At 39.0% G+C, this 26,311-nt stretch overlaps 1 protein-coding gene across 6 annotated transcripts in view; it reads right to left on the bottom strand.

Moving 5' to 3' along the window:
* LOC132826759 (mucin-2-like) overlaps window positions 1-26,311 on the bottom strand; it is a 150,260-nt gene that overhangs the window by 7,002 nt on the left and 116,947 nt on the right. For 5 of the 6 annotated variants that reach the window (XM_060842933.1, XM_060842939.1, XM_060842935.1 and 2 more), the window contains 12 exons: window positions 24,417-24,473; window positions 18,507-18,554; window positions 14,323-14,750; window positions 12,485-12,656; window positions 12,005-12,237; window positions 9,379-9,562; window positions 8,116-8,326; window positions 6,020-6,195; window positions 4,984-5,053; window positions 4,748-4,854; window positions 3,625-3,656; window positions 64-174 (listed from right to left, as the gene is read on the bottom strand). In XM_060842933.1, the coding sequence (XP_060698916.1) occupies window positions 64-174; window positions 3,625-3,656; window positions 4,748-4,854; window positions 4,984-5,053; window positions 6,020-6,195; window positions 8,116-8,326; window positions 9,379-9,562; window positions 12,005-12,237; window positions 12,485-12,656; window positions 14,323-14,750; window positions 18,507-18,554; window positions 24,417-24,473 (1,829 nt within the window). The remainder of the gene's footprint in view (window positions 1-63; window positions 175-3,624; window positions 3,657-4,747; window positions 4,855-4,983; window positions 5,054-6,019; window positions 6,196-8,115; window positions 8,327-9,378; window positions 9,563-12,004; window positions 12,238-12,484; window positions 12,657-14,322; window positions 14,751-18,506; window positions 18,555-24,416; window positions 24,474-26,311) is intronic. The other variant, XM_060842936.1, reaches the window with a different exon arrangement.

The raw sequence follows: 26,311 nt of genomic DNA, 5'->3' as shown, positions 1-26,311 counted from the left end.
ATAGAAAAATACACAAAGGGAATGAGACACATGATAGTAATAATATACATGATCACCACGTACCTCAGGGCAGCTTTCATCCTGATTGCAGGACATATTTCTGGTTAGAATTCCAAACTCAGTACATTTATATGAAATGCATGGATTATTGGCATCCTCCCATACATCACCCTCCTGTGAATGAAAGCACACAAATACAATGACAATATTGACATTTCATTTCCAGGCCCAACTGATACTTTGTCCATTGATTTAAGCTTTTTTGCTATTAATAGTGCAGAAAGGTTTTTTTTCAAACTATTATCCTGAAAAATGATAATGCAGCATTTTGCCCATACATATGCAACAGCATAAATTTATTATGTGTCTGGCAAAACAAAGAAATAATATGGCATTGATATTTTGCCCCATCTCTGGCCTTGGCAAAACAGAGTTGGGGCACTTTTGAACTACATTCACCAGGCTAACACATTGCACAACTTTAGGAAGTTGTGCAATCAGGTGTATCCCTAATGCTGGTCTTTCCTATCATCTTTTTGTTCAATAAACTGGGGACAGAATGAGGCATGCAGCCAAAAGTTCAAAGGACATTGCTTTCTCAGGAAGCAGATCTCAGGGAAGGAAGTAGCAGACAGATAAGCCATTCGTAAAAATACGGGGCAGACCATTTAGGACAGAGATGAGGAGAAACTTCTTCACCCAGAGAGTGGTGGCTGTGTGGAATGCTCTGTCCCAGAGGGCAGTGGAGGCCCAGTCTCTGGATTCATTTAAGAAAGAGTTGGATAGAGCTCTCAAAGATAGTGGAATCAAGGGTTATGGAGATAAGGCAGGGAGCAGATATGGATTAGGAATGATCAGCCATGATCATATTGAATGGCGGTGCAGGCTCGAAGGGCTGAATGGCCTACTCCTGCACCTATTGTCTATTGTCTTCAGCTTAATGTAAACTGCAGGTTTCACTCTGTCTAAATACTTCCTTGTTTATCTTTAATTTCACTTCATGTTTGTGAAGACCTGATGCAAGTGGAATGAAGAATCCCTGCATCATGATCTTTGGGGCTTCTGTTTCAAATTTCATGTTACATTACAATTTTTGAATTCCATAATCCAGTGTAACACCTGGTACTTCCACAAACTGAAATTGTTTTTTAAAAGGTAATCAAAAGCATTAAGTTAAAACGGCCACATTATTTCTTTTCATTGGCTACTAAAGTCAGAAGTGGAACATATACAGTCGCGCCTCGACATACGAACGACCCCGTTCACGAACAAATCAGTTTACGAACAGGATTGCATGTAAAATTTTGCTTCAATGTACGTACGAAATTCAAGGTACGACCCAAGGTACAAACACAAAAAGCCTGTGTGCGACCACGTAGTATCATTGTTCTGCTTTGCTCCGCGCTTGTTGAACGCAAAAGCTCTTGGGCCCCGCGTGATCTCATTCAGTTTGTCTTTGGCGCGTGCGCTGTGAACAGCGTTCGTTGCTATGTCCAAGCATTCTTACGCTATCCAAACAATGGGAAACATTCGCGAACTGGGTCCCGGAACAGATTAAGTTTGTAAGTCGAGGCGCTACTGTATTGGAAGTTTGTATGACTTGCAGCTTATTTTACCCTTAATGATCCTGGCTCATTGGAACTTCATTTGCTTAATAGGAATGGACATCAGATTACAGATATTAATAAATAACTTGGTCATTTGACACTCAAATGTTTTCCTTTTTGCCATTAACAGTATTAATGTATCTTTTAATTAAATTGTGTATGAATATTCAGATTTTTTAAAAAACTGTACTAATCATAGATCAGTGTTATTAACATGGTTCAAAATTGGAATGCATATTTTTAAGGTGAGAGCAGAATGATTTAAGATGGGATCCGAGGGGCAACCTTTTCCACAGAGTGTGGTTTATACGTAGAATAAACTGCCAGAGGAAGTGGTAGATACAGGTATAGTTACAACATTTATAAGACATTTGGACAGGTACTTGAATAGAAAAGGTTTGGAGGGAATTGGGCTGAATGCAGGCAAGTGGGGCTAGTTTAATTTCAGAAACTCAGTCAACATAGATGAGTTGGAAGGAAGATCTGTTTCCATGTTGAATGATTCTATGACTCTATGGAAGGTTTAGCTAAAAACTACAGATGCTGGAAACCAGAGTTTAGATTAGAGTGGTGCTGGAAAAGCACAGCAGTTCAGGCAGCATCTGAGGAGCAGTAAAATCGATGTTTTGGGCAAAAGCCCGTCATCATATAAGTGAGAGGAGGGTGGGAGTGGGGAGAAAGTTGCATAGAGTACAATAGGTGAGTGGGGGAGGGGATGAAGGTGATATGTCAGGGAGGAGGGTGGAGTGGATAGGTGGAAAGGAAGGTAGGCAGGTAAGACAAGTCATGGGGACAGTGCTGAGCTGGAAGTTTGGAGCTGGGGTGAGGTGGGGAAGGGGAAATGAGGAAACTGGTGAAGTCCACATTGATGCCCTGGGGTTGTAGTGTTCCGAGGCAGAAGATGAGGCGTTCTTCCTCCAGGCGTCGGGCTCCCCTTCCTGGACCTCTCCATCTCCATTAATGACGACCAACTTGATACCAACATTTTTTACAAATCCACCAACTCCCACAGCTACCTGGATTACACCTCTTCCCACCCTACATCCTGCAAAAATGCCATCCTGTATTCCCAATTCCTCCGCTTCTGCCATAATCTATGGAAAGTTTAATCAAGCTAATAAAAGTTGAGCTCCTTGAAACAAATTTCATATGTTCTATCATATTATGTAAAAGTATACCTCACATTGACTTAATCAGGAAGATGCCTGGATGAGCACTTTTCTATTGCTACTCCCTTATTACAGAAAAGAAAATGACTGACTAGATCACATTTTTGCTTCATTTTTTTTTAAAAAAAGAATCTACTTCTGTAAGATCTGGCTCTCCCTGGCTAAAGATTAATATCTGAAACCGGGACCATTATTCAAAGGGAATATCACTGTGGATGTATAAGCCAGTTCTGATCAAATAATAATTGTCACGCCTTCAAAACTACTGGAAAGCTTCTCCGCACAGGAAACTGTGGTATGCGGTGAATAAGTTTTAACTGGTCATATGGTTTTATGAAGTTGAGCACCGAGCAAGCAGTCTAACAGAGAAAAAATACTTAATGACTTTAATCAGAGCAATAACATTGATCATTTTTAAAAAGAAGTCACAGGAATTTTCAATTAAAATTAAAACTTTCACTATACAGTTGAAAGTTGCCTACATTTCTCCGTCACTTTCTTCCTCCTCTTTTGGAGATATTCATACTTTATTGTGAAGGTTTGAAATTGTCAGATAGTGATATCAGAATGATCACAATTCTTTTTTTAATCATCTACTTCAATGACCCACAAAATAAAAAAAGAACACGAATATAGAAACTTCATGTGTGATTACGGTGCCAATATTACACAGTACGATTTTAACTTTAAAAGTTTTCAATTTACTTGAATCTGCAGTTGTAATACCAAATGTTCTTTATAGATTTCTTCTTTTTATCACTCATTAATCTTAAAAGGCAGTTAATAAGTAGCTGATTTGGTCTACAAGTTTCTTAATCAAACCATTATCGGAGATTAGGAACACTCACCTTTCTTGGTTGTCCAAACTGGTCACGGCAATCTAGAAAAAACAAAAGAAATTGTTTATTAATATTCTTGTTTTCATTGTAATATGCACACAAAACATTTGATTTATTGGTTAATTAGTGAAGTTCCTGTGAACTTGCTCAGTTTCTCAGAAACGAATTGGGTATCTTTTAATTGTGTGTTGTAACAGGCTAATTGTGCCATCTCAGAAGAGAATAAGAACAGTATTTTACACCATAACCTATTGACCTGTAAAATGGTTGTTGCAGCAACTGAAGAATCACCACAATACTGACATGTTTTTTCTTTAACCTGTTTAGCTGCAAAGCCATTATAGTATCACGATTATCTTCATGCTAGGTATGGATGAGAACTGATATTTCTTGGATTTAAGGCACAATAATATTGGATGAATTCCTTTATTAGTGTGTATTTCAACTTGCCCAACTTTCTGATCTCCACCTTGTCCTAGTAATCGGTGCTCCTAAACAAAGGCCGAAAGTCATTCCCAGAAATGTCAAAAATAAATTCATATTTATTTCTAATTTGTACAAAAGGAAAGGAAACTAATATTCCTCCTCCTGTCACCCAAACTCAGTTGCTAAATGTACCCAATTTGATCAGGCCTGAGCCACATCATAGGTTCGAGTTCAAGCCACTTGCGATTTGCAAATGTATGCTGTGTGCAGTCCCTGGGATTGAGGTCATTGGTCATGCCCAATGGGAGGCCTAAATTTATATATTGCTATAAAATTTAAAAGCACCTTAATTCCTTAAGAAATTAGATCAAGTATTATCTGGCAGAAGTGTGTGGAGACATAAGTCCCTCTGTTTTTAATCAGGAGGCACATGAAGTATTTCTGCCAGAAGTCTTCATGAGACAATTATTAAGGCAGCAAGATTATGGGCAGACGAATATAACAGGGAGTGACCGACTGCATTTTTAAATAACTTTGTATAATCTTGAGCATTTTGCATTCCTATTCATTTGAGTTATATATTCTATCGAAGACACAAGTACTAAATCATGACCAAAGCAGTCGTGTATTTTGTGCAGTGGTCCTTTTAACAAATGAAAATTGATAAATAATGTCCATCACAAGAAGAAAAAACAGAATAACCTACTTTGACAAAAAGCAACACATCTGGATTTATCTTCAGATAGGAGCATTCCATCTGGACAAAAGCAACCTTCCTCAGTGGGAGTTAATGCCTCCCCAGCTATCAACGTACTGAAGAATAAAACATTTTATTCAAAGTTACGTTTGTAGCATTATGGGCTTATTAATCATATCACAAATAATGGGTGCATTTAGATAACAGAGTTGAATTTTGTGTTTGAATAGAGAAAACATACTTACGCATTCTTACATTGATCATCTTCCTTGTTTTGACATGGTTTGTACACAAACCCTTGGTTGCAGAGATAATCTTTAGGAGAAAATAATATGTTAGATACAAACATGGGCAAAGTATCTGGCTTTAAAAGTAATCACTTTAAACATGGTATAACCAAGCAAAGCCCTGTAAAGGTCAGCAATTGCCTAGCTTATTTGGTAGAGTATGACTTTTACCAGGAATGGTTTTAGCACTACAACAGATAAACAGACAGAGAAATACATTGTAGATTTATCATAAACAGTTACCAAAAGAGATTTCTTAACAATGTAGACTATGAAGTAGGTAATGTATAGTAGACACAGATTTCCTGAGACCTAGAACCCTGCCATCAGACTCAAATGGGAATCAAAACCTCGTAAACAATGTGGAGCATAGTCCCTCGCCTGTGTTAGCCCCTGAATTGGTCAGTTAGTGATCAGAGGGCAGGTTCATCATCCAATGAAAAGACACTGAATGGATCTTCAAAGCATGACAGTCAAAAAGGAGATTTTCAAGAAGTTGGCCTACAGCTATTGTCATAGTCTGGTCCAGTTTACCTCCTTTAATGGCTCTCAAGAGGACTTTAATAACTCAAATAGTCTACCTTTGGTCAGAGCTCTGATCTACAAGAGAGGTAAGAGTAATGGGGGTGTTGGGGGGGAGGGAGGTGGGAAAGTAAAGTTAATGCCACAAGCTGTTCAGCAATTGGAGGAGACTCAATGAGCCGAATGGTCTACAGTTGCTCCAATTCCTTATGATCTCACATCACACAGATAACACTCCAATCATCATAAAATTGTTCCATTTTGGGGCTTTTATTGTCTGTATAAATTTAACACAAAATTTTCTGACTATATATTTGTACAAAATCAGAATCTCACTGTCACCATTTCAGTTACTAAAAATAGTTTGGTTAGAAGCTATATCTTTTTTATCTTGTTGAACAGCTCCTGTACGTGGAAGAAATCCTTGGCATTTTTAATGGACTTGGCCAATATCCAAAATTCTTATACTTACTGCACATGCCGTTGGTGAAAGGCCTCCAGTCGACACATACGCCAACACTTGCACAGGCCAAAGCAGCAGTTTCCAAGCTGGTACAGTCCATTGTAGAATTTGTTACACAATGGTCAAAGATACAAGTCTTGAGGTACCTATCGAGGTTGATCTTTTCTCTGCATTGTTTAAATGGTCTACATAATGAAAAGTAGATGACTAAAAATTAACTTAAAGTGCAAAATAGCATCTCAATTGCATTTCTGTATAGAGACTAATACATTCATATTGTTTTCTCTTACTTTCTATTGTGATTTAATTCTTGTGAAAAATTTGTGATCCATTAGATCACTTTGAGATGCAGGTCTTAACTTCGCAGCAACCAGATCTTTCTGAAGATAAAACATTTTAGAAACAAGAGGGAAAAACCAGGGGTGTGAAACTAGGTGAGTTGCTCTTGCAGAGAGCAGTCTAGGATACGAAAGGCCAAATGGCCTCCTTCTATACTGTAACTATGTTATTTCACATTTCTGAAGCAGGTAGGACACGAACTGCGCCCAAACTTCAGATTCTATTCACCATAATGTGATACAGAGGCAGTGATTGCTACAAATACTAAAAGAGACCAATGGTAGAACCAGGACGAATTGATCCATCAGCCTTATTTGTTTATTGCCAGTGATTTATTGGCAGCAAGCACGACCCTACAGACAAATTGCTGATTATGGGTTGGGTCTGGTAACATGAAAGATCAATCAATGAAAGAACACCAGCCAATATTAGCAGATAATTCCAAGAGAAGGAGCAAGTTACCAGAGTACAATTAAATACACATCAGAGATCTGAGGTGTTGCATTTTGGTAAGGCAAACGAGGGCAGGATTTGTATAGTTCATGTTAGGGCACTAAGGAGTGTTGCTGAACAAAGATCTGGGAGGGGGGGGTGCAGGCTTTTACTTTCTTGAAAGTGGAGTTGCAGGTAGACAGGGTGCTGAAGGTATTTGACATGCTTGCCTCCAATTGGTCATGTCATGTTGGGATGTCATGTTATGGCTGTACAGGACATTAGTGAGGCCACTTTTGGAATACTGCATTCAATTCTGGTCTCCCTTCTATAGAAAAGATGTTGCTAAACTTGAAAGGGTTCAGAAAAAGACTTTTAGGATGTTGCCAGGATTGGAGGGTTTGAGCTGTAGGGGAAGGCTGGATAGGATGGGGCTGTTTTCCCTGGAACATCAGAGGCGGAGGGGTGACCTTATGGAGGTTTATGAAATTATGAGGGGCGTGGATAGGGTGAATAGCCAAAGTCTTTTTCAAGGTAAGGGAGTCCAAAATTAGAGGGTATAGGTTTAAGGTGAGACAGGAAAGATTTAAAAGGGACCCGATAGGCAACATTTTCACACAGAGGGTGCATGTATTGTTCGAGCTGCCACAGGAAGTGTTGGATGCTGTTACAATTACAACATTTAAAAGTCATCAGGATGGGTACATGAATTTGAATGGTTTAAAGAGAAATGGGCCAAATGCTGGCAAATGGGACTAGACCATATCTGATTAGCATGGATGTGTTGGACCTAAGGATCAGTTTCCATGATATGTAACTCTATATTAGACATTGACAGGCAGGGTAATGCATGCCCTTGCCACTCTCTGAGTAAAGAACCTGCCTCTGACATCTGTCTCAGGACCACCTTCGTAGTTGATGATTAGTTTGTCACAATCCTGGATCTCCCTTCCGAACCGTACTTGTGGATGAACCTGCGCCAGAGTGTTGGTATCACGGCAGCTGGATAGATATTTTTCAAAGAATCTGTTTTGCAGTCTTATTATGTATCTCTGGAATAGATGGGCTTTAACCTAGGCCTCCTATCTCAGAGGTGGGGACACTATCATTATGCAACAAAAGCCCCTGCAGTAGCCTACGAAGGCAGCTCACCACTATCTAACCAAGGGAAGTTAGGAATGGGCAATAAATGCTGGTCTTGCCAAGAACATTAACATCCTGAGAACAAAGTAAAATTGTAGCTCAAGTGAAAATATTGAATATAAGTGGCAATGTAAATCATTTTTCAATTATTACAGCAAAAGAAATGAAATATGAAGAATGAATTCACTTACTGGCTTTGAATAAGATCACAGATTGTTCTTTCAGGTTTGCATGTTGGAGGAGGGGGAATTGGGGTACAAGGCACATTTGTAGGAGCTGATTGACAGTAAGGCTTTTTGGAATCTTGAACTTTCCAATCAAATGCAGTTCTGTGACAGCAGTCATTTGGCTCAGCCTTTCCATTCTTTCTTATGCATTTTGGTGGGGAGTGTGAACAGGATCCTAAAATCAGAAAAACAAAGGAATTGCATTAAGTACCAATCAAAACTTATGACATTTACCAATGACATTTTGTTTTTTTTTGTTCATCGATAATCTCAGAATGTCTTTTGCTAGGCCAAAAGTTATTGTCCATCTCTATATATCTTGAGAAAGTAGTGGGGAGTCATCTGTTTGAATCCACAGCAGAGGCACACCAGCAGTGCTTTAGGAAGGGAGTTCCTGGACATGGACCCAGAGACAGAGAAGACACCACAATATAGTTCCAAGTCAGGATGGTAAGTGGCACTGAGAGGCACTTAAAAGGTGATTGTGTTCCTGGGCAGCAATTACTCTTGACCTTCTACATCTTAGAAACCACTGCTTTGAGATTCTGTTGAAGAAAGCTCTAGGTATTTTTGCAGCTCATCTTGTAGCCAGTACACATTGCTACCTCTTTGTCTCAATGGTGGTTAAAAAGTTGCCATAATCTTACCAAACCATAGAACTACTCTCTCATTAGAGCTTGATGAGTAGTGGTGGTTTAACCTGAGAGTAACTATTCCTCAGGCAGGGAGAGCGGCTGAGGAGATTCCTTCATGGTGGAGGAGGTGAATGTTTGAGGGTGAATGTTTGTGGTGGTAAATGAGTTAACAATCAAATGGGTTGCTTTGTAGTGGATGGTATCAGCTTTTTGAGAGTTGTTAGAACTGCACTCATGCAGCAAGTATTCCGTCACTCTCCCCTCGTGTGCCTTGTAGATGGTGTATAGGGAATCACAGACTCAAGAGGTGAGTTACTGGTGACAAAATTCCAAACAATGTCCACATGGCTGATTGAATTCAGTTACTGCTCAAACCCAAGAACATTGGTTCAATAATGATGCTGCCATTGAATGTCAAGGAGAGGTGGTTAAATGGTCTTTTCTTGGAGATAGTCAATGCCTGGCACTTGTTGAACTAGCTCCAGTGAAAGAAGTTAGTTATCTCCCCTTGATATTCAATGGCATTATTACCCCTGAATCCAATTGTATCGATATATAAAGTTATATAATTGCACATAATCAGAACACATACCACATTGGCCTTGAGTGTTGTCAAGGAAATATTGTTCTGGTACTCTGATCTTAAAGGCATTAGGGTAAGCAATAATAGTTGTTCGAATACCAGGAATAGAAATATATGTGCTGATGCCCAGTTTAGTAATGATAAAGTCATTTGCATTGTAGGGAGGACTCACATCATTTTCGTTGACAGTTAACTGTGAAAAGAAAAACACATCTTTGAAATCTGTCCCAAACCACAAAGCATTTGTATGTTGTAATTAATTTCTAATTTGAAACTTTAAGCTAAAAGGACATTTAAGTTGTTTTTATTTCTCTGCTATTTTGGTGTTTTGTTTGTCTCAGAATTATTTTACATTGTTCAGGTTACAGGAGCTCAGGATGGTCTCATTGATGAATGTACTATCTGCTCCCCAGAACAGCAGGTGAATTTGGTCTCTATTGCTCAAGTCTCTCTCTCTCTCTCTTTTGCTACCCAGAAAAAGTTTCACTCAATAGGCTTGGATAATCTTATAATCTTGAAACTAAGAAACCACTGTCCTCCCAATAAAATATTGATTATAAATTTACAAAGGGATGGAAGTGTTATGGCACTGAAGGAGGAGGTTCAGCCTCTCTTGCCTGCACTAGATCATTAAATGATCATCATTACAAAGTACCAATCTCCTGCTTTCTGCCCCATAACTTTGCATATTATTCTTATCCAAACAATCTTACAATGTCCACTTGAATGCTGCAATTAAACCTGTCTCCTCCCGACAGTACATTATTTAATCTACCTATCGCTGAGTGAAAAAGTTTTTCCTCACTTCACCCTGGCTCTTTCTTTTGCAAATCATCTTAAATCTATGCCATCTTGTTCCTTTTACCATTGGGAACAGTTTCTACCTATTTATTCTGTGTGGCCCACTTGTGATTTTGAGAACCTCTATCAGATCTTCTCTTTGCCTTTTTCCCTTCAGGCATTACAGTCACAACTTCTTCAATCTATCATAACTGAGTTTCCTTTTCCCAGGAACAATTCTAGTGAATCACTTCTGCACTCTCTCCAATGCATTCACATCCTTCCCACATTGTGGTGCCCAGATTTGTTCACAATTTTCCAACTAACATCTAAAAAGTGCATTATGCAAGTTCAATATCACCTCCTTGCTCTTGTACTCTTTGCTTCTCTTAATAAAGCAGAGGATACTGCACGCACTACTTCTCTCTCTACTTGCTCTGCTACTTTCAATGATCGATGCACATACCTGCGCCCTCTACTTCTGCACCTCCTATTTATACAGTTATTCTTCCATATCCACATGGTTCTGTTCCTGAGAAACATCCTGTGAATGATGACATTCACAAGTTTGGAGCTCAAGTTAAAAATAGGTTAAAAATTGCAGATACACTACTTTTGCTCGCAGATATTGATTTTTGTTGTTACTTTTTTTGGGCACAGATAGGTGAATTCAGGATTCATGATTTTGCAAATACGGAGGATTTACTGTATTATCTTTAAATTTTCTTCCTGCCAAAATGTGTCACCTCACTAATATCTGCATTTCACCTGATGAGGGAGCAACACTCCAAAAGCTTATGATTTCTAATATACCTGGTAGACTATAACCTGGTGTTGTGTGACATCTGACTATGTCCAACCCAGTCCAACACCAGCACTTCCACGTCACAACAATAAGTACGCCATCATTTCTACCCAAAAAAGTACACATTGGCTGTTTTTTTTTCTAGTTCATGGTGGGTGAGTTCAGAACTAAGGAGGATTGGTTAAAAACTAGGTGTGGAGAACTTTGAAAAAGTCTGAAGCTTGAGAGATTTTGGAACTCCCTGCCTTATAAGGCTATGGAGACATGATCAGTGTTAAAACAGAGGTAAACAGATTCCTATTAAGCAAGGAATCAAAGGTTATTGAGAGTAGGTGAGAACATGGAATTCAAACTCAAATAGATCAGCCATAACCTTATTAAGTGGTAGAACAGACTCAAATTCTTAATTTTATGTATGTATGTTGTTTGGAGCACAGTCCAAAAGCCTCATTTGTCTTCATAACAGTAATAATATTTCAGAAGGATTTCATTAGCTGTGTAGCATCTTAAGATGATCTGCATACATAAGTAGTGAATAAAATGGAAAATGAAACGGAATACAATCTTATCAAATGACAAAAATGTTCAAAGTAATAACAAAATAAATAACAAAATAGAAGTTTGAAAGGTAAAATTTCAGAAGTATACATTGTAGGTAGGCTGATCATTTGGAAATCCATGATGAAGTCCATTCTGCCAGCCAGGGATTAGGACAGGTGCTTAGCAAGTACTAATAATGTTTATACCAATATTATCTTCCACAAAACTAATGGAAGTAAACAGGTAGGATTTGAAGGGTGAAAGAAATCATAAGAATATGGAAGATGGAATGGTGAACTATGTAGAGCAGAAGGGATGGGGACGGCTACATTTACAGATTGATGTGTCTCCGTAGGATTTTTCACTGACAGTTAGGGCAATGGTTGGTTCACAGGCAATGAGTGTATTAGTTAATGGATGCATCATCCTTACTCAAGCTATACATTGGGTGGTGATACTGGTATAATAAATCATCAATCTAGTTTCACAATAGAATATTAAAGCACTTACCACATATGTTCTTCCAGTTGAAATATGTACAACATTTCCATTGTAAGAAATAATTAGGCCCCTTGGACAAGACTTCTTTACAAATGGGAAGCAAAAATAATTATCCAATAGAACTGAGAAATTGTATTTTGGAACCCGTTCTTCCACCAGGGTGTATGTACAGTTCTCAAAGAAGTCATAGACTGTACCATCAAATGTGCTATAGTGTGGGTCTCCCCATATTTCACATTCACCTAAAATTAAATCAAAAACAGAATTTCAGAGGATTATCAGTGCTTTGGAGTAATTTTACTGCCCATGACCCATTCTGCCTGGTTTTCCTTTCCACTGATATCAATTGAAAGGAAAATTCACCGGAATGTACAATAAGCAATGAAACCAGCCTGTCCATGTTATGGCCCACACAAAGCTGAAAACTGTTGCCATCATTTTAAATAATAATCAAAATGACAGCAATTTGAACAAGTCAGTGATACTCACAGTCACATTCCCATTTCTCACAACATCCATCTGCAGTGCGAACTTTCACAGGCTCAATGTTGTTGATACATTTTGGTTTAATTAATGTAGGACAGGTAATTCCATCCATTTTAAAAACATTTCCTCTGATGCAAGTAATCATTGTGCAGTTATCCTTCCATGTCTCCAAGCACTAAAAAGAAAATTAAAAACAAATTCATCACTCTAACATTGACCTGTTCAATGCAGGTAAACATATAAAGGTGAAAGTAATCAGTATTTAATGCAAACAATTTATCTTTTAAGGAAACAATCTTTATTTCATAACAACTGGAAAAATCGCTTCACTGAATCAGTAAACAGATAAGTTTTAGCTTTCCAGAATTTTGCAGATAAGTATAGTTTAATAATTTATTGTTGCTTTATCAATCAGTCACCAATACAATCTGTCCATGACAATATTGGTAGGAGTGTACAGTCTTTGAGAAGATCAATCCCATGTTACTTCGATGTTATGTGGCATTACCATGCTGGAATGGGATTGACTTCAATCAGATCTAGCATTACAAGGCTGGTATCTATGAGGCAATGTGATCCATCAACAGAAGTTAAATTATATTCAAACACAATCTGCAATCTCATCGTGCATTGTGTCCCCAATTGACCATTACCATCAAGCCAGGAGATCAACCTTAGGTCAATGAAGAGTGCAGTTGAGCATGCCAAACATATGTAAAATTGAGGTGGGAACCTAGTTAAGCTCCAACACTGGATTATTTTGTGCAAACTGCATAATCAGTAAGGAACATGACAGGGCTAAGTGATTACATAACCAATGGATAAGATCTATGCTCTACAATCCCAGCAACATCCAGTCCTGAAGAACTAATAGGAGAAGGAGGAGCAGGAGGAGCCATAAATAATCCCATCCCCAGTGATGGGATTGCCCAGAATATCACTGCAAAAATAATGCTGAAGCATTTGTATTCATCATTATATATGTTAGGAAATGTGGAAATTTGGATTTAATATGAACACATGTATTATTCCACTGAGCATAAAAATAGGATTTATTAAAACAAATATTTTGAGAGGAATTTTATAAGTCATCATGTATTCTTCTGTTGTGCCACAAGTGAATCAGATACATAACCATACTGAACAAAATTCATTCAGTTGGCTTGTGCTAAGTCCATATGCTAAGTCATTGAAACTATCATACCAATACTCGTGGCATAATTTTACAAGTGCCATTCTTGGCAGTGATTATTGATATTCCAATCATGATTTAATTTTATGCAACTATTAAGAGTACACATTCACATTTCCAATGTGTCTTCTCAGTCGATGAGACTTGCTGTTGGAAATGCATACATTTTCAGGATCAATTCAGAATGTGCCATGTTTTGTATATTTTTGGAAATGTAACTAAGTGTCAATTAATGTCCAGATACAGTTACATTTTAGGTTTGACCATAACTTTCGTAGAAGTAGTTACATCTATTTGGTGCCATATTTCTCCTATCTGTTGCTACACATGGCTCTATACTTGGTAGAGTCTAAAGACTAAGAGATGAAGACACTCTGAAGTCTATGAAAGCGGCTGCAATGTTCCATCATTGGGTGATTACAATAAAACATTTAGTTCTGTTGTGTCTTGTCTCATCAGAAATATGAGCTTTGAATTATTGTCATGATTTGCCAGGGGTAAATGCCATTGCCATTGGATTATTTCCTAATCAAAAACTTGTGCCCAATTTGAAACATCCTGTAGATCTCTTAACATGATAAAACCTATTGACTCAAGTGTTCACTCAAGACATTCTTTATATTAGAAAAAATGAATCATACTCACTTACCTTCCTTGGTGGGTTTGAATTGCACTGACAAGATTCTAGAGGTTTCTCTGTGACATGGGTAATTGGAGGTTCATAGACTGTAGAATGTATTATAGGTACAATGGCTGTGGATGTAATTTGTGATGTTAATATTGGCTCACAGCACACCCTAATTCTATAATCCAAACACATGAGGTGATTCTCCGGTGTCTGTTCATTGTAATTACAAATCAGTCCTTTGTTTATATCACAAGAAACATTATCCTTTGTTTCACTTATTGGTCGTTGTGGGAACTTGACAGCTTCACAAGCAATGTCATTTATTCGGTAAGGGGAGAAAGGACACAGTTTATAGCGAATTGTCTCCAATAACTCAGAATCCCCTTTGTTCTGAATAGATGGTGTATTTTTATTAAACCAGGGTGACCATATACCATTGCAATATGGTTCTGTGAAATAAAAGGAGACAAGCTTATTAACATTGTCATACAAAAACATTTAATCAGAAATTCAGAGAGAGGACGCAGTGATATCTAAATCTTGGCTTTGAATCTAGCCCATAGTGAGTTAGAGGAAAACCATATATCTCTTGTAGCTGGAGGATTCCTGTGTAAAAGAGTTCAGATTATATCAACTCAATTCTTTAATGAGTATATCTTCACATGAAATAAGACTATTCAGTATGAACTGGCAATCTCATTTAAACATGCACTGAAAATTATAACCACTGAAAACAAATCAAATTTCAAATCAGTAATGAAGGTAGTCCTACTTGGGGTTTGGTACAATTATACTTTGCTGGAGTAGAATCATACAGACAAAGCACAGAATCAGACTGTTCAATCCAACCATAATCCCAAACTAAACTAGTCCCACCTGCCTATAGCTCACCAAACATTTCTTATTCACGTGCTATCCAAATGTCTTTGAAACATTGTAACTGCACCACATCCATCACCTCCTCTGGATGTTCATTCTACGCAAGACCATTCTCAGTCTAAAGATGTTGCTAATCATGTCTTTTTTTAAAATCTTTCTCCCCTCATCTTAAAAACATGCCACCTTAGTCTTGAAATCCCCCACCCTAGGGAAAAGGCACTTGTTATTCACCTTATCTATACTCCTCATGATTTTATAAACCTCTATGAGGTCACCTCTCAACCTCCCACTCTCCCGTGAAAAGTATTCCAGCCTTGCCAGCCTCTCTTTGTAACTCAAGCCCTCCATTTCTGGAAACATCCTGCTAAGTCTTTTCTGAACCCTCTCCAGCTTAATAATATATTTCCTTTAACAGGGTGAGCATAACTGTCCACAATACTCCAAAACAGGCCTTACCATGTCCTGTACAGCTTCAACAAGACATCCCAACTTCTATACTCCAAAGGTATGGGTGAATAGATGATAGTTGATAGGAAAGTTGAGTGGATGATAATTTGCCATTCAATCTGCCTCTCTCTCGCCTAGATCACCACAAGGTAGATGACTTGAATATCCAAATAGAGGTGAATACGGATGATTTAATTGTCAGTTTAGAGATGTGGTCACAGGATGACAAGCCGAAGAAATGAATATTCAAAGATACGTCATTTTGAATGGATAAGCAAAAAGGAAGAGGAGGTGGACTATCATCTTAATAAAGGGACAAGTTCATTATATTGGGAACAAAGAATCAAGATGGTGAATCAGTTTAGGTGGAGCAAAGAAACGACAAAAGACAACCAATATTATGGAAATAGTTATTAGTTCACCAAAAGAAATGGTAATGATGGATTTGGTATTAATCAAGAAATTAGAATGACACGTTGCCTGAATAGCGCACAAATCATGGGCAACTTCAATTTAGATATAAACTGGTAAACAGAATCAGTAGGGGCCCTGACCCGAAACGTCGAATTTCCTGTTCCTTGGATGCTGCCTAACCTGCTGTGCTTTAACCAGCAACACATTTTCAGCAAACAGAATCAGTACTCTGGTGTGGAGGAGGAATTCCTGGAGTGTGTACAGTTTGGACCTCTAATGAAGAAAGCTGAAGAACCAAGTTGGGATCAGACATTTTTTCAGATTTAACATTATGAATTGAGAAAGGACAAATTAACAAATTTGCTGTAATGAGCCCTAGGGAAACAGTGACCACAATATAATAGAAGTTCACATCAAGTTTGAAAGAGTTATAGTTTATTTTGAAGCTAGAGATTTAAATCAGAATAAAGGAAACTGAAAGAAATTAGTGTTACACGAGAGGTAATACTTGAAAAGTTAACTGGGTTAATACATTCCCTGAACCAGAGTGTTGTAGGAAGTGACTGTGGAGATAGCTACCAATGCATCAACGATCTTTCAAAATTCTACAGATTCTGGAATGTTTCCTGCAGATTAGAAATTAGCAAGTGTAATATACACAGCGGTAGATAGAAAACAGAGAATCATAGACTTGTTAATTTGACGTCAGTATCAGGCAAGTGTTAGAATCTATTACAAGGGATGTGATAAGTAGATGCTCAAATAACAATATATTTGCAAAGAGTCAACATGCATTCATAAGAAGAATATCATGTTTGACAAGGCTATTTGAGTTTTTTAATGGGTATTATTTGGAGCACAGATGAAAGAGAATTAAGGGTGGAGGTGCATTTGGATTTTCAGAATGTTTTTGATAGTGTCCCATATAGAACATTAGTAAACACATTAAAGCACGTGGGATGGAGGGATGCGGTGTTGGAGATACTACACTCATGTGGATTGAAAACTGGTGAACAGTAGGAGTAAATGGGTAATTTGTAAGATGACAATCCGTTACAAGTGCAATATCACAAGGAACAGTACTGGTGCCACAGCTATTAACAAGCTGTATCCATATATATATTTCTAAATTTGCTGATGATACAAAACTAGATGAGATAGTAAGTTGTGAGAAGGATGCAAGGAGGCTTCAAGTGGACTTGGTAAGATTAGGTGAACGAACGAGTGCATAGCAAATGGAACACAATGTGCATAGGTGTAATGTTATCCATTCAGTAGAGGAAAGTAATCCTTTAATTATGAGTATTTGGGAAATGTTGATACCCCTGCAGATGGACCAGTGTGAATCACTAAAAGGTAACGTGCAGGTGTCACAAGCAATTAAGAAGGCAAATGGTATATTGGCTTTCTTCACAAGTGAGTTTGAGCTAGAAGTTAAGATGTCTTGCTGCATTTGTATACAGAGTTAGTATGACAGCACCCGAATTATTACATACACAGTCTTGGTTTCCACATGTGAAGAAGGATATACTTGTCATAGATGAAGTGCAAGGAGGGGGTCACCAGACTACTCCCTGAGATAGCAGGGCTATTTTATGAGGAAAGATGAAGGAAAATGGACCCATAAACTCCAGAGTTTCAAAGAAAAGAAGTGATTGCATTGAAACTTCAAATATTTTATATGGTATGATAAGATGAAGATAGATAGGATGTCTCCTCTAGCTGTTGAGTGTAAAACCAAGGGACATTGTCTCAGAGTAAGGGTAGGCTATTTAAGACCGAAATGAGGAGGAATTTCTTCAAAGCGTCGTAAATCTTTGGGGAGGGCAATGGAAGCTCAATCTTTAAGCAGACAATCTTTAAGAAGACACAAGTCAATGAACACAAATGATATCAAGGGATAATATGGGCAAGTGGCATTGAAGTGAATGATCAGCCATGTCTGCTTGAATGGTGGAGTTGGTTTGTTGGAGTGAATGACCTACTCCTGCTCCTATGTTCATCCATTTAATTGGAAATATTAAATGCCTGATGTTACATCTGAACAGATGGGTTGTGTGATTTATTTTTAAACACACACATGGTTAACATATGTTAACTCCCAAGTTTTACTGATATACTACAGATTCATTTCCTACCTCAGTCAATAAGGAACTAATGCCTCGTTCAAAATGGGCCGATCTGTCTGCCTATCCCATATATTTCTTTGGTCAGTTCATTTTCACAATTATTCATAGTACCTTGTGAAATATTAGGCTTGTGCAGAGTGTAGTGAAAACTTGGGAAGGGCAGTTACAAATCAAAAGCTGGCATTGTCAATTACATTTAAAGACATAATATCATTTGAATTTTTGGCATTGGAGAAGACTTTTCTCAAATATTGAGACCACTTAACTGAGCTCATTTTATCTAATATTTTAAATTTCAGTGAATGGTATGGTCATACACAATGTGTTTGTTGTTACCTGTAGTAGTGGTTCCAATAGTCGAAGTTCTGGTTGTCGGAGATTCTCCTAATTAAAACACAAAGTAATTAAATCAATGATTCCGAGAGGACAACTGTCCTGACCGTAGGTCGTAACTCCAGATTTCCTATTAAAATGTTAAACTTTATTTACAACATAAACCTGAAGGATATGCTGTGAGCGCCTCAGCTCTGAGAACAGCCAGTTGATCATCCCAACAGGGCAAGTAGAAGAAAGGGAAGAGTCAGCCACTGCAAAAAGTGGTAAGACAAGAGTTCAATCAATCTACAAAGCCAAGAATGTTGAAACCAACTGTTGAAATCCCAAAACCAACACTATCAGTAATATCCACTGCAACAGCTGCACCATTTAACTATTCACTTGCTGCAAGCAATTCAAAGACTGATGTGATTTTTTTTATACATTTATAATTTTAAGCTCACCTCTTATTTGGAATTATAGTGTTTGTATATGCATGTCGTGTCACTATTTCTTCTCCTATTTATTAACTTGCTGTTAATTCAAGAAATCCTGATTAAATTGGCTTCTTTTAAACCCATAAGTTAATTTGATCTGGGAGAAAGCTATTGACGAGGGAGGTGATTCTTTTAAAATTAATGCTATTGCAACCAATAGGAGGTTGGCTGAATAACAAGGGGAACCAGTTCACCTCTGTTCACTTGGGACCTTAATAATTTGGGGTATCTTGGCAGGAAATGTAACCAGCTGTGGAAGCTCACCCAAGGACTGTTAGAAGGAATGAAAAAGGAAAATCAAACATTTAAGTATTCTACTCAATCAATCAATGGGACATGATATAACTTGTTAGGATGGGTTCCTATCAAAACAGTCACATGAAGTGAATGAATAAATAAACATTTGATTGCATTTACTTCTGGATTTGAAGCCTTGAAGAAGTCACATTGCATATCCTTGTTTCTGTAGATTATTCACACTGCTGGCTGTACTGATTGAAGGCAGATGTTCGCAGGTAAAGGGACGGCTGGAAAATGGGAAGCCTTCAGAAATGAGATAACAAGAATCCAGAGAAAGTATATTCCTGGTAGGGTGAAAGGGAAAGCTGGTAGGTATTGGGAATGCTGGATGACTAAAGAAATTGTTGGTTTGATTAAGAGAAAGAAGGGAGCATATATCAGTTATAGACAGGATAGATCGAGTGAATCTTTAGAAGAGTATAAAGGAAGTAGGAGTATACTTAAGAGGGAAATCAGGAGGGCAAAAAGGGGACATGAGATAGCATTGGCAAATACAATTAAGGAGAATCCAAAGGGTTTTTACAAATATATTAAGGACAAAAGGGTAAGTAGGGAGAGAATAGGGCCCCTCAAAGATCAGCAAGGTGGCCTTTGTGTGGAGCCACAGAAAATGGGGGAGATACTAAGTGAATATTTTGCATCAGTATTTACTGTGGAAAAGGATATGGAAGATATAGACTGTAGGGAAATAGATGATGACATCTTGCCAAATGTGCAGATTACAGAGGAGGAAGTGCTGGATGTCTTGAAACAGTTAAAGGTGGATAAATCCCCATGACCTGATCAGGTGTACACGAGAACTCTGTGGGAAGCTAGAGAAGTGATCGCTGGGCCTCTTGCTGAGATATTTGCATCATCGATAGTCACAGGTAAGGTGCCAGAAGACTGGAGGTTGGCAAATGTGATGCCACTGTTTAAGAAGGGTGGTAAAGACAAGCCAGGGAACTATAGACCGGTGAGCCTGACAGTGGTGGTGGGCAAGTTGTTGGAGGGAATCCTGAGGGACAGGATGTACATGTATTTGGAAAGGCAAGGACTGATTCGGGTTAGTCAACATGGCTTTGTGCATGAGAAGTCATATCTCACAAACTTGATTGAGTTTTTTGAAGTAGTAACAAAGAAGATTGATGAGGGCAGAGCAGTAGATGTGATCTATATGGACTTCAGTAAGGCGTTAGACAAGGTTCCTCATGGGAGACTGATTAGCAAGGTTAGATCTCATGGAACACAGGGACAACTAGCCATTTGGATACAGAACTGGCTCAAAGGTAGAAGACAGAGGGTGGTAGAAGAGGGTTGTTTTTCAGACTGGAGGCCTGTGACCAGTGGAGTGCCATAAGGATCAGTGCTGGGTCCTCTCCTTTTTGCCATTTACATAAATGATTTGGATGCAAGCATAAGAGATAGTTAGTAAGTTTGCAGATGACACCAAAATTGGAGGTATACTGGACAGCGAAGAGGGTTACCTCAGATTACAACAGGATCTGGACCCGATGGGCCAATGAGCTGAGAAGTGGCAGATGGAGTTTAATTCAGATAAATGCAAGGTACTGCATTTTGGGAAAGCAAATCTTAGCAGGACTTATGCACTTAATGTTAAGGTCCTTCAGAATATTGCTGAACAAAGACATCTTGGAGTGCAGCTTCATAGCTCCTTGAAAGTGGTGTCGCAGGTAGATAGGATAGTGAAGAAGGCATTTGGTATGCTTTCCTTTATTGGCTTTCCTGTATTGAGTACAGGAGTTGGGAGTTGGGAGGTCATGTTGCGGCTGTACAGGACATTGGTTTGGCCACTTTTGGAGTATTGCATGCAATTCTAGTCTCCTTCCTGTCGGAAAGATGGTGTGAAACTTGAAATGGTTCAAAAAGGATTTACAAGGATGTTGCCAGGTTTGGAGGATTTGAAGTATAGTGAGAGGCTGAACAGGCTGGGGCTATTTTCCCTGGAGCGTCGGAGACTGAGGGGTGACCTTAGAGGTTTACAAAATTATGAGTGCATGAATAGGATAAATAGACAAAGTATTTTCCCTGGGATCAGGGAGTCCAGGACTAGAGGACATAGGTTTTGGGTGAGAGGGGAAAGATATAAAAGAGACCTAAGGGGCAACCTTTTCACGCAGAGGGTGGTACACATATGGAATGAGCTGCCAGAGGATGTGGACTGAAGGGTCTGTTTCCATGCTGTACATCTCTATGACACCTGGCACGTCTGTCCTTCCCAGTTAAGGTGTTGCTGCAGTCCTTTCCACTTCAGTCACCCACCTACAAGCAGGCCATCCTTTTTCTGCTGGTTGCTTTCTGACTACACTTTTATTATACGCCCAAGTCCAATGGCACTGCAGTCCCTATCAACTCCAGTGGACGAAAGCTGAAAGTCCTATTCATACCATTAATGCTGCACCAAAAAAAAATCAGCACCTCCATCAGCCACTAAGGAGAAGATCTTTATGAATCCTGTTCCTACATTGACATCGAGGCATTAGGGAACCTAAACTTGACTAAAATGCCAAAAAATTGAATTCATTGAAATCACTTCAACTCGCAAGTTACCAATCTGAAACACGTGGACCGCACAATGCCACACCATTATAACGCTCATTGCTAACTGCACGCAAATTCAGAGGAAATAATTTCAAATAAATATCTGAAACTAAAAGGAAAGTGACACAAGCAATAAGTCATTACCCAGAACAGCTCCAGCAAATAGATTACAATAGCAAGACTATTTCTTTGGAATTTCTTTGCCTTATTTTTTAAAAAGCTAAAATACTTCCATAGTTCAGGCAAACATCCTGCATTGAAAAGATGCATTTTCACTTGTCCAGAAATCTAGGTGGATTAGAATATGTTCAAGAACAAATAAATGCTCCTTAGCTTACTTCACCTCCTGACTTTATTATCAATCCCTCATCTTCTAAAGAAAGAACTTTTTGGAATAAATGTAGCTGCCAAACAATTTATTAAGTAGAAAGTTAACAATAACAGCAACAATGATTGTCATAATTGTGATCTAGTTCCTCATGTTGACGAAAATTATAAATAGCTTGCCGCTACCATGTAAGTTTCAGGGCAATTTTTATGACTTCCTTAGCATCGACATTGAGACAATTACTTCATCATTACAGACAGAACTGTAACACTTCAAAAATAAATTGACAACTAACTTCACAAAAAAAAAGCCTATGATCAGACCATAGCTTTACATTGCTTTTGTATTGAAAAGTGCCAAAATACATGCATTTTGGAAAAACAGCCAATAAATATACTTTGCAATAAAGCCAAAAAAAGTCTACTTAAATTGAATAGTTTGCTCTCCACTTTTGCACGAATGTCTTAGTTCTGTTATCTTTACTCACTGTGTATCACAACAGACCTAACAAAACCAACACCTGACAAAATACCAGACAGAAAATGTTTCATATCTATCAGAATCACTTGTTCCTGAGATAACTATAAAAGCCATTGGTTACCAGGGGTGGTGAAAGGCTCAGTTGTGGATGTTGTCATTGGATTTGTAGAGTAAAGGAAGAGAAATGCTGAGAACACAATAGTAAAGGCACGAAATGAAGAAGTCAGCTGTGAATTTATTTTCATGATTTACAAAGCCTGAGCTCACACAAATCTCAGAACAAACTTAGACCCCGATTTTTCAGTCAGTTGTGAAGGAATGACACTCATTATGTATGGTGATGACAATTGACATTTTGTGGGGATCTGAGCAACAACTGGAGCATACGTTGAATCGAGGGATACCAGACACCCAGACTGGGGAGTTGTTGAAAGCCCCATTTCACCTCCTTTGGGGAAGGCTCTTTGTATTGTGTGTTGAAATAGGCAACTTAAGTGGCCAGCAACAAGCCTTCTCCAAGACACAGTGGCTCAGTGGTTAACACTGCTGTTTCACAGTACTGGCACCCAGATTTGAATCCACACTTGGGCGACTGTCTATGCGGAGTTTGCACATTCTCCCTGTGTCTGTCTGGGTTTCCTCTGGGTGTTCGGTTTCCTCCCACAGTCCAAAGATGTGCAGGGCAGGTGGATTAGCCAGAGGAAATGCCGGGTTACAGGGATGGGGTGGGTCTGGGTGGGATGCTCTTCAGAGATGGGCTTCGATGGACTGAATGGTCTGCTTCTACACTGTAGGGATTCTATGACTCTTTGAAAATCAAGCGCCTGAGAGCTGCTAGCCTCTCAGAGGTAGTTCTTGCAAGCAGCACCAGCCATGTGGTGCCAGCTTCTGGCATCAGAGTTCTAGCAGCAGCAGGTAACGCAGGCTTCAGGTGAGAGAGGGTGGTATGGGGGTCATGACAGAGGGATGCTGTGGGGTTGTTAAGATGGCACACGTCTAAAGTATTTGGATCACTTGGTTCAGGACCAACCAATGGTCGCAGAGCAGATATTGTACACTGTGTCAGCCCAGGAATTCAACACTCAGAGGAGTGAGGGAGCCTGAATGCCAGGCTAAAGACAAGACTCTGGAGCCATTAGTAAGGAAGCACAAAAAGCTAACAGATAGATGAGATAGAGCACACAACTGACAATTAAAGACAATGCAGGCATGCTTGTACCTGCTCCACGAATGCTGCAATCTTAATATTTAGTGCACACATAGCCTCTTGCATTTGGAGACCAGGGACTCTCATGGAGAGTCAACTCCAGCAAGCTCGTCAGGCATTGTCAGAGATCTGTGCTAAACTGCAGATTATCAACCTTTCTTCTGGAATCAAGCATCCAGCATCACAGTGAGGGACCAATGAGACAGCGACACTCTCCACCAGGAGCTCAGTCCTCTCTGGTAGGAACAGATGGTGAACAGATAGAAATGTGTGGTGAGAATGGCTGAGATTTCCTGTTTAGTGAGATGAGCTACTGGATTACCAAATATCGCCCATTCAGTTTCAGTGCTGCGGGTGAAGAACCGTGACACCTGGGAATATCTTAAGATGTAGAAGTCATTATTCTCAGGATATCATGCACAAACGTGCAGAATATTCCCCTTGTGGTCACGTACTAGTTGCATGTTTAATGAGCGAAACTCCTTGCAATGGTTCCTCAGCTACTTTGATAGCCAGCACGTAGGGGAAACCTGTAGAGGAGCAAAGCCTCTGACTCTGTAGGTTTGGCTGTCACTTACCAGGTACAGAGCTGGTGGTAGGCGTAGTTGTAGTTGTCTGTATCGGTGGTATAGTTTCTACAGAGCAAGAAAACATTTCAACCTGTTACTTTACAGACTGAAACTCATGTGTATCTTGTGTAAAAACATGCCTTCCAGTTGCATGTAGACAAACACCATAACTGCAAAAATCAATTTGTTTGTCTCCTACTCATGTTGGAATTATTTCAGTAGAGAGAGAGAATAGAAATAATAGCACGTGTCAGCAGTGCATCAATTCTTCAAGTATTCCTCAAAATGCTACAAATGTCACACTGGTCTTTGCAAGAGGTCATGCAAATCTCGCAAATATTCATTTTTAATGGATAGTGAAAACACCTTCTAATATATTGATCTATTTGACATTGTCTGTCCAAATAAACAGTTTCAATGAAAATATCTAGCAGAAATTATACCAATGTCATAATCAACGTAACCTCTGAATTTAATTGGAGTATCCAGGCTGTGCAGGAATATTCCATGGGGCTGTGGGGCTGAAAAGTTGAGTAAGGTCTTGAAACATCGCTAGCAGGATCCTACATTTTGATTATATCAAAGTATATGGGTCAGTGAGTGTTCAATTATTTATGACAGGAACCTGCACCATCATACTCAGATATGTGCCATGCGCTATTACTAAACACAAGGCATAGAAATTAAATTACCACCCAGGCTGATATACACATCAGCTAATACATCAGTATGATAGGAACTGAAGTGGACCATTCAGCCCTTTGTGACTCCTCTGCCATTCTATAAAATCCTGGCTGATCTCTTTCGAATTCCACATTCTCATCTACCCACAATAATCTTTGATTTCCTTGCCTAACATTAGAAATATTCAATATTCAATGACCCCACTTCTTTCTGAGGTAGAAAATTCCACTGTCACACAACCCTCAGAGAAAAAACATTCTCTTCATCTCTGTAGGTGGCATGGTGGCTCAGTGATAAGCACTGCTATCTCACGGTGGCAGGGACCCAGGTTCAATTCCACCTTTGGGTTACTGTGTGAAGTTTGCATGTGCTTCCCAGGCCTATATGGGTTTCCTCTGGGTGCCCGGTTTCCCCTCTCAGTTCAAAGATGTGCAGGTTAGGTGAATTGGCCATGCTAAATTGTCTGTAGTGTCCAGGGATATGAAGGTTAGGTGGTTTAGCCATGGGGAAATTCAGGGATAGGGTAAGTCTGGGTGGGATGCGTTTCAGAGGTTAGTGCAGACCCGATGGACCAAATGGCCTCTTTCTGAACTGTAAGGATTCTGTCCTAAAGGATGAGCCATAATTATAAACTAGTGCCCTTTAGTTCTGATACGGGGAAACATCTTTTCCATGTCCATATTATGAAGATTATTCAGGGTCTTATAGAGTTCAATCAAATCATCTCTTATCTTTCTAAATTCTAGTGGAATTTATCCTCAAGATTGTTCCCACTCAATTAACTGATCGAAATCCATCTACAAACTCCTCAGAAAAACGAGAGAAATGCAGATGGTGGAAATCAGAAACAAAAACAGAAGTTACTGGAAAAACTCAGCAGGTTTGGCAACATCTGTGGACAGAAGTTCTGAGGGAGGGTCAATGAACCCAAAGCATTAACTCTGATTTCTCTCCACAGAAGCTGTCCAACCTGCTGAGTTTTTTCCAGCAATTTTGGGTTTTTTTTGCTGCAAACTCTTTGGCCCAGATTTTCTAATGGCCTAACAGTTGTTATTCCAGTAGATCTATACATGGGAAGACTGCAGAATCTTCATCATAGCAGACTCCAAAGGAATTGCTCAGGAAATTGGATTCTCCCTGGACAATTTCTCTATATCTGGAACCCTCCAAAAGTCTGCATTAAAATCCGAGACTTCAGAGAGTTACAATGAAATTAAACT

The sequence above is a fragment of the Hemiscyllium ocellatum genome, chromosome 23, assembly GCF_020745735.1.
Source record: "Hemiscyllium ocellatum isolate sHemOce1 chromosome 23, sHemOce1.pat.X.cur, whole genome shotgun sequence".
Lineage (NCBI taxonomy): Eukaryota > Metazoa > Chordata > Chondrichthyes > Orectolobiformes > Hemiscylliidae > Hemiscyllium > Hemiscyllium ocellatum.
The sequence above is the reverse complement of the archived record's forward strand: the minus strand, read 5'-3'. Positions and strand labels throughout refer to the sequence as shown.